We start from the raw sequence: 14,360 nt of genomic DNA on the forward strand, positions 1-14,360 counted from the left end.
CTTGGGATTATCTGGTAGCTGCAGTTGTGCAGAATGCTATGGCCAGGTTGTTGAGTGGAATACTTGGATACACACATATTACATCTGTGCTAAGGGAACTGCACTCACCACCAATCAGTTACCAGACCATGCTCAAGGTCTTGTTGTTAACATCTAAAACCCTGAACAACTTGGGACCAGGTTACCCAAAAGAATGCCTGCCCCTGTATAGGCCTGTAAGATCACTTAGATCACCTGGAGAAATTATACTCATGGCACCATACCCTACAGAATATTACAGGGTAGTGACCCAAAAATGGGCTTTTTCTGCCATTGCCCCTTTGTTTTGGAATGTCAGTGCCCTTCCCTCTGTCATACATGAAGCAATAACCATCAGTTGCTTCAGACATCTTGTGAAGACTTCTCTTTTTGCCCAGGCTTTCCCTGACCCATAAAATCGGACCTTGTTTTTATTTATTGGAATCCTCTGAATTCCTGTTTCATTTGTTTTTACATGCTTTTATGCTGCTGTTTTATTGATTTTATTTTTGTTTTAGTGAAATCTTTTTTATATTGTACACCACTTAGAGATTTTTTAAATATTAAGCAGTTTATTGGTGCTTTTAAATAAACAAAAAAATGATAGTCATAGAGAACCCCGATGTTGTGAGCCTGCTTCTTCACAGGGAGGGCAACCTTGCCCAGAACAGATTGAGCATCACTTATCAGCCGGTCAGTTATTGATTGACTAACTGTTGACAACACCTTGGATTCTGAAATTTAGGAGAAATCTCCATTCTTAACAGGACTGGTTTTGACAAGGAAAGTTTAGCATTTCTAATTGTTTTAGTTCAGATGTGTTTGAGGAACTACAGAAGGAAGAGATTAGATGCATTTTTCCTGATCTCTACAGTTAAACATCACAGGTTGCTTCAGCTCAGGCAGTACGTTTACCCTCTCACATCTAGCTGGTATCCTAAGGATGAATCATAAGCCAGAGGCTCAGGCAGAACAGCTGTTGTACACGTAGAAAGTCCACTGTTGCTGCCACCAATTTACCACCCTTTAATAAAGACCCAGCAGGTAGGTAAATATATAATACCCTCTCTCCCCACCCCCATCTCCTTGGAAGAAGACACTAAATGACTAAAGAAAAGGCTAAGGTAATCTGTGGTTGAGGCTAAGTGCTCCCTTTCTTGCTTACAGCAAAAACGTTTTTTCCAGGTTCACCATTCCTCTCCCTTTAAGATTTATGTACTTGATATAGCAGTTTGTAACAAAATGGTGTTTTAGACCAGAGTATACGTAAGTCAAAATAAGCCCAGGAGAAGTACTTTACTAAAGCATGATGTTTATTTTAAGGGGGGAAGCAATATAAACATGAAAGAGCAATTCAAAACATTTTATTCATTACAAAGTATGTGAGTTCCACTCAAGCTGAGTATTCACTGTGACATAACAACTAGAAGTAAATTGCACTTCTAACTGATTAAGCCTGAAAGAAAAACAAGGTCCAAAAACTTAATTGCAAGTTTCCATGGGGTTAAGAAACCATTTATATACATCAAATCTCTGAACAACACAGATGGAGCCAAACATGGGCCCAGCACATGGCAACTAAGGAACACGAAGCTGCAACAGAACAGTGCAGCAAATCTTTCCCAGAATGCTCATGGGGACGAAGCTCGGTTCCATTTTCTAATCATATGATTCGGGCAAGAGAAGGAATACAAACGCACACATTTGGGTCCAGGACAAAAAGAGGACCTTAGCTGCATAGTGTCCTCTTGAAATGTGGGCAGAACTGACCACACACCCCAACGATAAAGGTTCTTTTAAAGTGCCTTCTCAAAATGAACTAGAGGAAAATAAAAACCATTCATCAAGTATTGGCTCTACCGGGCAGGGAACAGTTTCCAGGAACAGTCAACAAAGAAATGTTTATTTCTTCCTGATAAATGACCATTTAACTGTCTGAACACAGGGAGGGGAAACCTGTGGTCCTCTGAATGTAGTTGGAGTCCACTTCCTATCAACCTCCACATTCAGCATAGGTAGTGGTCATGATGGAGTTGGAGTCCAACAATATCTCCAGAGCCACTGGTTCCCTACTCCGGTTTGGATTGATACTAACTGGCATTAACTGCAGATGACATTTGGCTACAACCCCTTCATAGAGGAGCAGAAATGTTAATATTGTCTAAAGCAAAATTCTCTCTTTGCTGTGTGCCTGATGCTCCTGCTTATGAGCTATAGCAATGAACGGGGGACATGAGAAACTCCATGTGTGTTAATCTATTCTCGTGACTGATAACTGCTCCTAAAACAAGCAGTTTGGTTTGTCCTGCAACATAATATATTGATGCTGTTCCATTTCTGCCTTGTTGTACAACCCCCACAGAGTTCAGGAAAAGAGACATAATTGTGACTGGACTAGCCTTAGGGAATGTTGATAATGTGCAAAGGAAGCAAAATGATGAAAACCTCATGAAAAAGCATACAATGGATGTGGTGAGTCTTTTTCATACCATCTTCCAAAAAGAGCCACAGATAAGACTGGTTTTGATATGCCGTTGCTTATCAAACGTCCATCAGTCAACACCTGGGAGGATGGAAAGGGTAGGTTAAAAAAAATGACACTTGGCAATGGGCAAGCATGTTTTCATGAGAACATATAGGAGAGTGAAGACAAACATTAATCATGGAAGATCTAGCTTTCAATCAACTGAATTTTTCCTGTATCTGATACAGGGTGGCCATATGTCCTACTTTACATAGACAGTCCCCTGTTTGGAGGCATCCTTGTCTGGTCCAAGTCCATCTTAAGAAAAAGAACCATAAGAAGGGCGAGTCGGGGCCTTGTAGCTATCCATCAATAGTTAGCACCTAGAGAGCAGGCTGAGCAAGCAAGCAAGTCACCTGATCACAGTCTTCTGCACTATGGTGAGATGCAACCTATTTCTATTTAAATTATAGTAATTATTTGTAAATATGCTGATAAAATTAGCATATACAAATTGTATGGAAGCCATTGCCCTCTTTTCTGATAATTAGGTTCCTCTTCTTTTTTGGTCACCATCAGATATGCAGAAAGGTCCATTTTTTACCTTTATGTAGAATAGATTCTTCCCATCCCTCTAAACCCAACAAAAGAAGGAAAGAACCCCCCTCCCCTGGAAGGCAGACTCACAACAGTCTTTTGCACACCCACTCTGCCATCTTGGATAATGTCAGTTCCTGTCAAATAAATGTGCCTAGTCTACTGGCATGAAACGGAAGCTTCACATGCCTGGATTCAAGATACCTTTAGGAGAATTACTGGATAGCATGCACAACAGCAGCTTCCATTACCAAATTTGTCTGGCTATATATTTCTCACAAGCAAGCAAGGTGGGTAAGTTGGGCTTCAGCCTCCCTCTCTCTGCTGAATATAGGGCTGGAGCACCTGTGGCCCTCCAGATATTGACAGGCTTTAACTCCCATCACCTCCAGCCTGCATGGCCAATGCTCAGGGATGATGGGAGTTGCTGTAATCCAACACCATCTGGAGGGCCACTGGTTGCTTTAGGCAATATTACAGAGACCAAATTCCCTTCCACACACAGCTGAAAAAGATGTTCAGGAAGTTCAGTACTAGGTACAAACAAAACTGCAGACACTGAATGATTAGGAGCATGACTGTGTATGGGGTGTGTGTATGTACATGTACATTTTAAAATTTATTCTAAACAAATATCTACCTTTGCTGAAGTTTGAAGCAACTTTAGCTCTTCCCTTACCTGAAATTCTCCAGGGGCCAGCTGAGTCCCAGTGAGCAAGACTTCAGGAAACACATAACTAGTGTTAAAGGTGCCACTGAGGGAAAAGAAGTCGAATCTTGTACGAGCCATATCCACTCGCTGCCCACAGGATTTCAAGTCTGTGCTGTTACATTTCAGTAGTGTGCATATCTATGGAAAGTGAGGAGGGGATGGGTAGTTATGGCATTAAGCCATCCAAACAGCCTCAGGTTTATGGAATTGGGGGAAATGTTTCCTGTGTAAGTAGGCTATACATTGATGAGATCCCACTAAGATTTGAAACTGTATGCAATTCAACACTACACAATACTAAGCACAAAACTATCACCTATTCTTTTGAGATAACTCTGAAATGCTTGAAAGACAGACAACTTTCTTTTCACAATATGGAGATTGGTTTTTTTGGGGGGGGTGTTACTTTCTTTGGTTTTTTTGCTGCCCCTGTGAGAATCAACAAACAAGGATTGCTTTTGAAACAAGAGAAGACACGGAGGCCTTTTCTGTATAGAACCTTTGTGCTTTTTTTGTACATCCTTTTAAAATACTATGCAATACTGGGAGAGCTTAACACATGATGCTTTATTTGATTAACAAGCAAACAAACCCAAGACAGAATATGATGTTAAAGAGGAAGTCACAAGGTGGCATTGTGCAATGTAAAGGGACTACAGTAGTTACTTGGTTTATGACCTAAGCAGCCTTTTTTTCCCCAGGATCATCTTTAATTTTTCAAATCATGTCATGAAGCTAAAATATCATACCTATCCTCTATAATAATAATAATAATAAATTTTATTTTTGAGTTGCCTATCTGTCCGAGTTAACGGACACTCTAGGCGACGTACAATAATATAAAACACAGCATACATATCAAACAACCATAAAAACATCTAAAACCAGCCTTCAAATCGTACATAAAACTAATCCACCCCAATTCTATAGGCCTGCCTGAATAGCCAGGTCTTTAAGGCTCGACGGAAACCTATCAGGTCGAAGGTCATAAGGAAGGGAATTCCAGAGGATGGGGGCCACAATTGAAAATGCCCTCTCTCTGGTCCGCACCAGCCTAGCTGTTTTAACCAGTGGGACCGAGAGAAGGTCTTGTGAGGCTGATCTCGTTAGGCGGCATAGTTGGTGATTCTGGAGGCGGTCCTTCAGATAAACTGGGCCGAAACCGTATAGGGTTTTAAAGGTCAGCACCAACACCTTGAATTGGGCCCGGTAGACAACTGGTAGCCAGTGAAGATCTATTAACACTGGAGTGATATGATCACAGCGACGGCTGTGCCTAATCAAGCGCGCCGCCACATTCTGTACCAGCTGTAACTTCCAGACCGTTTTCAAGGGTAACCCCACGTAGAGCGCATTACAGTAGTCTAAGTGGGAGGAGACCAGGGCATGTATCACTCGCGGGAGGAGACCAGGGCATGTATCACTCGCGGGAGCAGATGAACAGGAAGGTAGGGTTGCAGCCTCTGTATCAGATGTAATTCATACCAAGCTGCCCAGCTCACTGCCAAAACCTGAGCCTCCATGGACAGCTGGGAGTCAAGAATGACCCCGAGGCTGCGGACCTGGTCCTTCAGGGGTAATCTCACCCCATTAAGCACCAGGTCTGTAATTCCTAACCTTCTTTTGTCTCCCACAAGCAACACCTCGGTCTTGTTGGGGTTTAGTTTCAGCCTATTCTCTCCCATCCATCCACTTACGGATTCCAGGCACTTGGACATGGTATTCACAGCCAACTCTAAACCAGGATTGATGAACCTGTGGCTCTGGCAGATGTTGTTGTACCCCAACTCCCATCAACCCCAGCCATCATGGCCAATGGTCAAGGACAATGGGAATGGGAGTCCAACAACGTCTGGAGGGCCTTCCCCAGCCCTGCTCTAAACAGTGACTAGCTTCTAAAGAGGTAGATGTCCCTTGGAAGGCTGCATACAATTCTCTTCAATAATAATCCCAATAATTATTCTGACTTGGGTCTTACAGGCTTTTAGAAAAGCTTATGGACATAATAGCCTCCTGTTTCCTCACAGCATGAAACATTAGTATTACAGAGATAACTGGTAGGGCATTTTTTTCTTCAACATAGGCAAGATCCAATCCACCCACCATACCTCAAACAAAACCCTTTACCTGCAGATAATATTCTCCTTCGATGACATGAAGTCCATCAAAGACACCAAATGCATAAACCTCGTCGTCTCGTTTTTCTGCCATCTTGTAGCTCAAGTGGCAGCAGAGGCCCTTCTGGCAGACAGTATGACTGTCCGCTTCTTGAGAGAGCTCAGTGAAAGTGAAATTATCAAAATAAATGCTTCCACCAAACACTTGGCTCTCTGGTGAGAAATGCTTGACACTTGAAGCATATAAGGTCCAGTTGACAGGGGGAGGATACGTGGGGGAAAGACGGGGGCGAGCATTAATTTCCGCAAGCAGGAGTTTGCCATTCTGCGTTTCCATATCAAAGTGATACACCTTGGCGCCTTCAGGTGTAAAGATGCCACTCCCTGTGGGTGACAAAAGGGACTGGGATGAGACATAAGTTTTACTATTCATTTCTTTAGCTAGATGAATGGAGCATTTATGGCATAGCTACAAGGAAGCATTCCAGGATCTCAACATAGTGATTTGGGGCTAGAATCTGAAATGACACAAAGCCCATCAAGACACACTGACTGGAGCAGATGTAGGTAATCTATGGTCCTCCAGATGCTGTTGGCCTACAACCCCCATCAACACTCCAGCCAGTATGGCCAATGGTCAGGGATTATGGGAACTGTAGTCCACCAATATCTGGAGGGTTACAGGTCACCCATTCCTGGACTAAAAATGTGAGAAGACTACGGTTTACATTCCTTTTCATCTATGACATTCACTTGGTGATTTATATTTCTAAATCAGTGGGAAGATTTCAGGCTTGCAGGATCCAATTTGATTTTTACTAGGACACTGAGAGCCACCAAGCGGATCCAAGTGCAAACAGCATCTACTTAGAATTAAAGACTTCTGAGTCTAGGAATTTGTTTTGAATATTAGAACTGAACAGAGCTTAGAGTACTTCTGCGAGCGTCCACACCCACCCACCCACCACCCCTGGTTACTCCAACTTTTCTCCATTTCATCTGGGTGGGACTGGTCATTTTGTTGCTTCTATTATTAAACAATTTGGTCAGAAACTTTTGCTGATCTACTGCAAATCAACCTGAGATCTACCTGTAGATCAAATGTAAACAACTACAAAAAGTTGGTGTGAAGCTAGTGATGCTGCCCTGAGCTCTTTAGAGGACAGGAGAGATAAAGGTGAAACAAAGCAATACATTTAGCCTAGACCCTGGGAAAACAGAGAACACCATCCATCTACTAGCCATCCCAACAGCCTACACATGAGCAGAGAGAAGGCAAACCACACATGCTACTTATGGAGCAATAGTTCCAGAAGATTCAGGATAAGTGCACCTCGCCATAGGCGGAAGGAACTGCAATTTCCAGCTTAGACAGAGAAATGGGGTGGTATGAATGGCACTTTCCTCACTTGCTTATACTTGTTCCTCCTCTCCTGTCTACAGTGCATCAACTAAGGAGCCAGCATGGACTGAGCAGACTCAGTGTGGTCAGAAACAGACTCAGTAGGAACGGTAACAATAGAATCACATTTTGTACTTCTGTTAGTTTCCTCATTCCATAAAGAATAGAAAAGTCATTGCTCCTTTGAGCGATTACAGTTATCATCGACCCTTTGTTATCCCAAATTAATTAGTCGAGAATTGAGATATGTTTTAAAGCAAGGTCATTTTCTACTGATTTGTTTTGATGTTCATAATGAATTTCACAGGGCATTTTGATATATGGCACTGAAAAACCATTTACAATGTTTATTATTTCCATGTTAGCTGGAGTGTGTGTTTGATTTTTTAAAATCTTTTTGGCCTACATTAACATTCCTATAGGCACACAATGGGCTCCTACTGGGAGGAAGGGCAGGATATAAATCTAATGGATATAAATCTAATGGATAAAATGAATAAAATAAATAAATAAAATAAACAGCTTGTCATTAGGCAGTGGCTTCAGGCACCAGATCCTGGGGACTGGGTAGGAGTGGAGAGTGGCATTCATCCCCTAGCTGTTCTCCTCTGTTGAGAATAGAGCTGTATGCATCTCTCTAAATTAGCCTGCTACTCTGAAAGATGCGGAGGATGTTGTCCCGTTGCCAGCACTGAAGGAAGATTCAATTGCTTCTGTACATGGAATTAACCTGAGGGGCACCATCTTGTCCTTTGCCGGCACTGAGTGTCAGAAGCACTCAAAGGCACTTTGTAGTGTTGTGATTTTACACAGTCTTTTTATACTGGTGGTGACAATCTGAGAAGATAAAAAGAAGCAAACTGTTTCTGTTCACCAGTGAATACAAATAATACATGGCCTGCAGAGTCACTGTGTTCCTATCGCCTGACTTGAGAAAGGCAGGCAGAGAGTTCATAACTATACCATTAGCACCAGAGGCTCTTTTGTAGAAGAGATAGGGACTCTGTGATGTCATCAGCTCTATGATGGCAGTTGTAGTCCAGCAACATCTGGAGGGCCACAGTTACTTCATCCTTGTTTTATAAGGTTGATCTCTGAATCAATCACAGTATGAATCCAAATTCTTCTTCAGCAGTTAATCATGTTTCCCTCTGTGCTCCTTCTCACCCCCACCCCCTCAAATTGTCAGTTCTAGGTCTACCCCAAAATTATTCAAGGTAGCCCTTACCTGTCAGGTCCAAGCTGGGCTTGTGTATATTAGCTGCAAGGAAGTTGACACGCATCCCCATAGCCCAGGCTGAGTAGTACTGAACGGCAGACAAGAGTGGTAGAGTGTTCAACCAAGCCGTTGGGAAGAGGACAGTGTCCACCTTGAACTTTTCTACCAACGATATGGCAGGCTCACGAAAATTAAGAACATCAGCACAAGTGAAAAGGCCAAGCTTTCCAAAGGAGGTGTTGATGGTTACAAACTGGGGGTCCTTGGCATAATTGAAGTGTATTTCAGAAGCAAAAAGGTTGTACTGTTTATAAAACAGAAAAAAAGATTGAAATAAAAGTACGCAATGAAGACAGGAAAAACAGTAATAGGAACATAGGAAGCTGCCTTATACCTAGTCAGACCATTGGTCGTCTAGTTCAGTATTGCTACATTAGGAAAGCCAACATGGTGCTTTTTAGATGTTGAAGGAATCCAACTCCCATCAGGCCCAGGCACCATGGACAATGGTCAGGGATGATGTCCAGTAACATCTGGAGGGCACAATGCTGGCTACCCCTGGCTGCAGCTCTCCAGGATTTCAGAGAAGGGTCCTTGTGTTTACCTGAAGATGCTGGGGATTGAACCTGGGACTTTCTGCATGCAAAGCAGATGCTGTCACACTGACCTATGGCCATTCTCCTAAAGGTTGATAATTTTCAACTGATGTTATTTTTCAGCATAGTCTTACGTGTCCTGTATTTTCTTCTGGAAGCAATCATTACATTATTAATTTATAAATAGAGTTATTAAAGCAAACCTCTCAAAAAAGGTTATTTCTCTTTCAATGAAACATATTTTTGCATCCCTGTCAAGGGAACTCCTGCAGTTGATCCAGAGCACACGTGATGCTTCTCTGCCTAGAAGGACTTACTTATGTCAATGGACGGTCTGCCCTATGAACAAAAAAGAGTTGTCTCCTCAGTTAACATGTCCATTCATGTGGGACTTCTATGTGCCCATTGGAGTGCACACCTGTCTCTTATTTTGGTGAAAGAAATAGGAGTTCATTATTCTTAACATTCAAATTTAGCTACATTAATTTGTATTTCCTTCCATGCTTGTACAGACCCTAGTATGCTTTACTTTTAATAGAAAAAATGAAAAACCTGCAGCCTTCCAGACATTGCTGGATTACAAACTCCCATCATCCTTGACCACTGGCCATACACACCATATATTTAAAGCATATTTAAAGCACATGGTTTTCTCCAAAGAATCCTGTAGTTTACCGACCTCACACAGCTACAATTCTCAGCACCCTTAACAAACTACAATTCCTAGGATTTTTTGGAGGGGAGGTCATGTGTTTTAAGTGTGTACACAGCTGGAGCCCAACAACATTTGAACCAAAACATTAGGGAACAGCTTACCTTGTGGTAACGTGCCACAAATTTCCCTTTCAAATCATAAACAACATTTGTATTGTATTGATAGCGACCATCACTAGGGCACTTCAGATCGCTGGAGTTACATGGCTTCTTGTCCCCCATGTTGGCAACCACATAGATAGAGTTTTCCTTTGCCATACAGCTGAGTCTTTCCTGCACTGGAGTTGATCCAAACCTAATGTTGAGAGGAAAAATTCAATAAACAGTGCAAAGCCGCTTAAAAAGGGAGACAACTATTATTTATATTATTATTTATTAATTAGATTTTTATACCGCCCCATAGCCGAAGCTCTCTGGGCGGTGCACAACATATAAACATCCAATACAATTAAAACATTATTAAACAACTAAAAATGAAATGAAATACCAAAAAACCAAAACATAATTAAACATATAAACAAATACAAAACTTCGTACTAAAATATAAACTGTTAAAAAAGTATTAAACTGGTTAATACATTAAGATGTTAAAATGTTGTATATTAAAGGTACAATATTAAACTGTTAGAATGTTAAGATGTTACAATGTTAAAACTTCCTCAGAGTTTGGACCCCATTTTTGAGGATGATGAAGGAGGAAGCAATGACGGTGATGACTCTTGTCGACCTCTCAACCTCAAGAAAATAATCTGTCGTCATCCGGCCTCGCGAGGGGCTGCCCTCTGACTACCCCTTCTGCATCACTCCCAAGCAAGTTGTAACTGTTTAATTCTGACATTTTGTGAACCTGTGAATTCACAATGTGGCAGATTAAAAGAATACACAGTTTTGGGTCTGAGATAAAGGACATTCTTGCCAGACTGGTGACAGAAAAAAACAACACAGGCAAGTTGGATATGTTGGTTGGTCCGGAAATATTCCTGGCTTTAGAGCTGCCTGGAGAGACAGAGATTTTATAAATGGGAAAAGATCTTGACCAGAGAAAAAGAGATCAAGGAAATCTTAAAACAACAAAATGTTTCAGTTTATGTTTCATTTTATATTACAGTGGCAATGATAGGTACCAGCAAATTGTCTATCGGCTAATTTACACTGTACAGGCTCTATATGCAGTGAAGTACAGGACCAAAACTAAGGGTCATGCATCCTCCTCTTGCATTGCATATAGAATCCTTGGTGCTGTAAACTGATTCCTATGACCATATATTCATATGTAAGTATACCCTGCCCATATGATCCACCCACCTCTTCTGCAGCAGGGGATAGCATAGGCAAGGCCTACACATAAATGCAGAGAGGCTAAAATCAGATAACAGTGTAAACTGGCACTGTAATTAAGCTGACAGCTATGGTGCTTAGCATATTATGGATGTAAGTGTGCATAAGTGAAAGTCTTATCAAGAACAGCCTGGATTGTCTAATACTGATACTTTCCTCTCACCAAGTTATAGCAGAACTGTCCAGGCGTGTCTGGGCTTATCAGCTGCCTTCATGCTCATGAGCCTAATTAATGATTATCTTGACTTTCAAAAGGACTGCTATGAGAATGAGTGATGTAAGCAGGGAAGAGCTGCAAAAAACTAGTAACTTACCTACTCATTCTGATGAGGAGTTCTAGTAAATATTTGGATTATGTCTCTGCACCAATGAACTTTACAATGCATACTATTATTTTAAGGCAGTTGAGTAATATTTTTACTACTACTACTACTACTACTACTACTACTACTACTACTACTACTACTACTACTACTACTACTACTACTACTACTACTACTACTACGAAGTTCCAGATTAGTCTTAGAGAATCCATGGTGTCCTACTACTAGACCTTGAGATAATCCTGTGATCCTTCATAACCCTCCCCAGCCCCCCCTTTCAACTTATTTTTCTATGGATCTTCTATGGTATCACACTGGGGAAAGTGCAGGGTTTTTTTTGAAACCAAGAACCACCTCCACATCTTGCTAACTTTATTTCCTAAAACCTGCAATCTTGCCTGTAGGCTGATAAAACCCAAATGACTTCAGTAGAATTTAAACTGCTTACCAATTATATTTGCAGCATTTATCTGCAAATGATAGAACATTTTCAAATGATTTTGATTAATACAGTTTGAACTATAGGTGTCTGATAGTGCAATCCTATGCATGCCTACTCAGAAGTAAGTCCCATTCAATTTAATAGGGATTACTCACAAGTAAGGGTCCTTAGGACTACATCCTAAACTGTTTTTTAATCAAAACATTTCAATGTTAATTTTAGCCAAGTAAATTTGAAAAAATATGCCTGTTACAAAGTTTATTTGGTAGATATCCAGCCAATTTATACAATGAGAGTTTTGTGTTTTTTAAAATTATTATTATATTATTATTATTCCACCCTTCCTCCCAGTAGGAGCCCAGGGCATAGTAGTATTTAATTTCACAAAGCTACATCAGCTCATAAATATCATAGCTGTGCTTCTCGTTTACAGAGAACCAAGTTCCAGTAAGGATGGAAGTCCAGTAAATGACTAGAGAAACCATTACAAGACATGTAGAAAAAGTGTACCTATACTGCCACTTGGTGGTAGAAATTTGGGCAAACAGATGAATTATTTCTAAATTGAATCAGATAAAACATTTACAGAAGTCTAGCATTTGGGGTGTCTCTTTTTCCCCCCACCCAATGTGCTATTGTAGGAAATCTGCAATCTGCTCCTAAACGTGTTTACTTAGAAGCAAATCTCACAGAGCTCATTGTTATGTGTGATATGCTTACTGATAAGTATTCTTAGGATCTGGATCCCAGCTTTAATAGGATTTGAGCAGTAGATTTATAATCAAACAGTATAGATTCTAGTTTGTAGATGGCGATATCTCCCACCTTCTCAGATAAGTTCTTGTAATTTCAACATTCAAACGACTTCCTAATTGCAACCCTGCTCAGATAAGATACAAGAAAGCAATTCCAAAAAAGTTCATTTATTTTAGCACTATATATAATCAGAGTTGGAAGGGACATTGGAGGTCCTCTAGTCCAAACCCCTGCCAAGTGAAGGGTATGCAACTACCACATTCCTGCCAGAGAGCCATCCAACCTCCACTTAAATACTTGTAATGAAGGAGAGTCCACCACCTGAATCAGCCTGTGCCACTATCAAACACTTTATTGTTAGGAATTTTTATTTAACCACAATATGTTTCCTTGCCATTTCTACCCATTTATGCTAGTCCCACTCTGGAGTAAAAGAAAATAAGTCTGTTCTATCTTCTCCATGACACCCTTTCAGATATTTGAGATCTATTATCGTGCCTCTGTTAATTTCATTTTCTCCAGGCTAAACAGGTCAATAGTGTTGTGCAGTTCTTATTATTAACAAAACAGAAACAAATGGCACTGTATTCACAATGACTGGAAGCTCTTGCACACATTCTGAAAACCAGGAGGAAATTTCACTATTGCTTCACTATAACAAAAGGCATGTTTGTTAAGAGACCGCTGAGTCACATTACATAATTTGGGGTATATGCTCTCCGCCCAGGAATTTCTTGTTTTGTCTTAATGAATAAGCTGAAGGAAGCAAGAAAATACCTTTTGGGCTCATTGCATGGAATCCAGTTTACTTGAGGATCTGGTATATCCTCAAGATAAGGATATATAGTTTCTCGTGTGAAGACCCAGCCGTAAATGCCATCCTCAGGTGTCACAATGATGTGGGCTCCCTACAAAAAGACATCAGCAAACAAAATAGTCCCAAGACACATACTGTAGTTGAATTCAGGCAGGAGGAACTTGTGGCCCTCCAGATGTTGAAATCAAATTCCCATCAGCCCCAGCGAGAATGGGCAGTGGTCAGGGATGATGGGAGATGTAGTACAGCAACATCTGAATAGCCCCAGGTTTCTCCTGATCTCTGTTCTGAAGTAGTACCTGCTCAGCAGCTGCTTTGACGGCTCCTTCTAAGATATCCAGATTTTTGTTCATCAGGCTCAAGGCATCTTTTGGAGTGACAAGTGTTGGAGTGGCTCCTGATAGTATCACAGCATGCTCATAGACTGCAGCAACGAAAGTGTCCTCCAAAGCAGAGGCTGGGAGAGTAACTCCAATGAGAAACGCAGCATATATGGGAAGCTGGAAGATAGCCATGCTGGAGGAACCTGCCTATCTGCTGCTCGAGATGAGAAACACCAGGAGGTTACCTGGGCTATTAACAGGGTGAAAAGTGACTCACTCACTTTTCGGGAAAGTCCCATAAGCCCCAACTACGGGAAGACAATATTGTGAAATGTTAGCTAGTAACAAGGTTAGTACAGTATGTGGACATTTGTTGACATAAAAAGGAGTTATGCCAACGATAAACACAAATGACATTTTCTGCCAAGCTAAACCCAGTGAGTTCATAAGAAGGGCATAACAAGGTGCATTAGAACAGGTAGATTACACGTGATATACTTCATTTCCTGAAATTAAACCAGT

The 14,360-nt window shown here is 41.1% G+C and overlaps 2 protein-coding genes across 2 annotated transcripts in view; one reads left to right on the top strand and one right to left on the bottom strand.

The window, feature by feature from the left end:
• RPS12 (ribosomal protein S12) overlaps positions 1-14,360 on the top strand; it is a 123,303-nt gene that overhangs the window by 64,834 nt on the left and 44,109 nt on the right. The gene's annotated exons all lie outside the window — the stretch shown is intronic.
• Positions 1,311-14,085, bottom strand: LOC133383341 (pantetheinase-like). The gene is made up of 7 exons (XM_061623861.1): positions 13,815-14,085; positions 13,476-13,606; positions 9,942-10,134; positions 8,539-8,833; positions 5,919-6,292; positions 3,759-3,929; positions 1,311-2,581 (listed from the first exon to the last, which is right to left on the bottom strand). The coding sequence occupies exons 1-7, from the start codon at positions 14,028-14,030 to the stop codon at positions 2,465-2,467; spliced, it is 1,497 nt and encodes a 498-aa protein (XP_061479845.1). The 5' UTR covers positions 14,031-14,085; the 3' UTR covers positions 1,311-2,464.

This window comes from Rhineura floridana, chromosome 4, assembly GCF_030035675.1.
Source record: "Rhineura floridana isolate rRhiFlo1 chromosome 4, rRhiFlo1.hap2, whole genome shotgun sequence".
Lineage (NCBI taxonomy): Eukaryota > Metazoa > Chordata > Lepidosauria > Squamata > Rhineuridae > Rhineura > Rhineura floridana.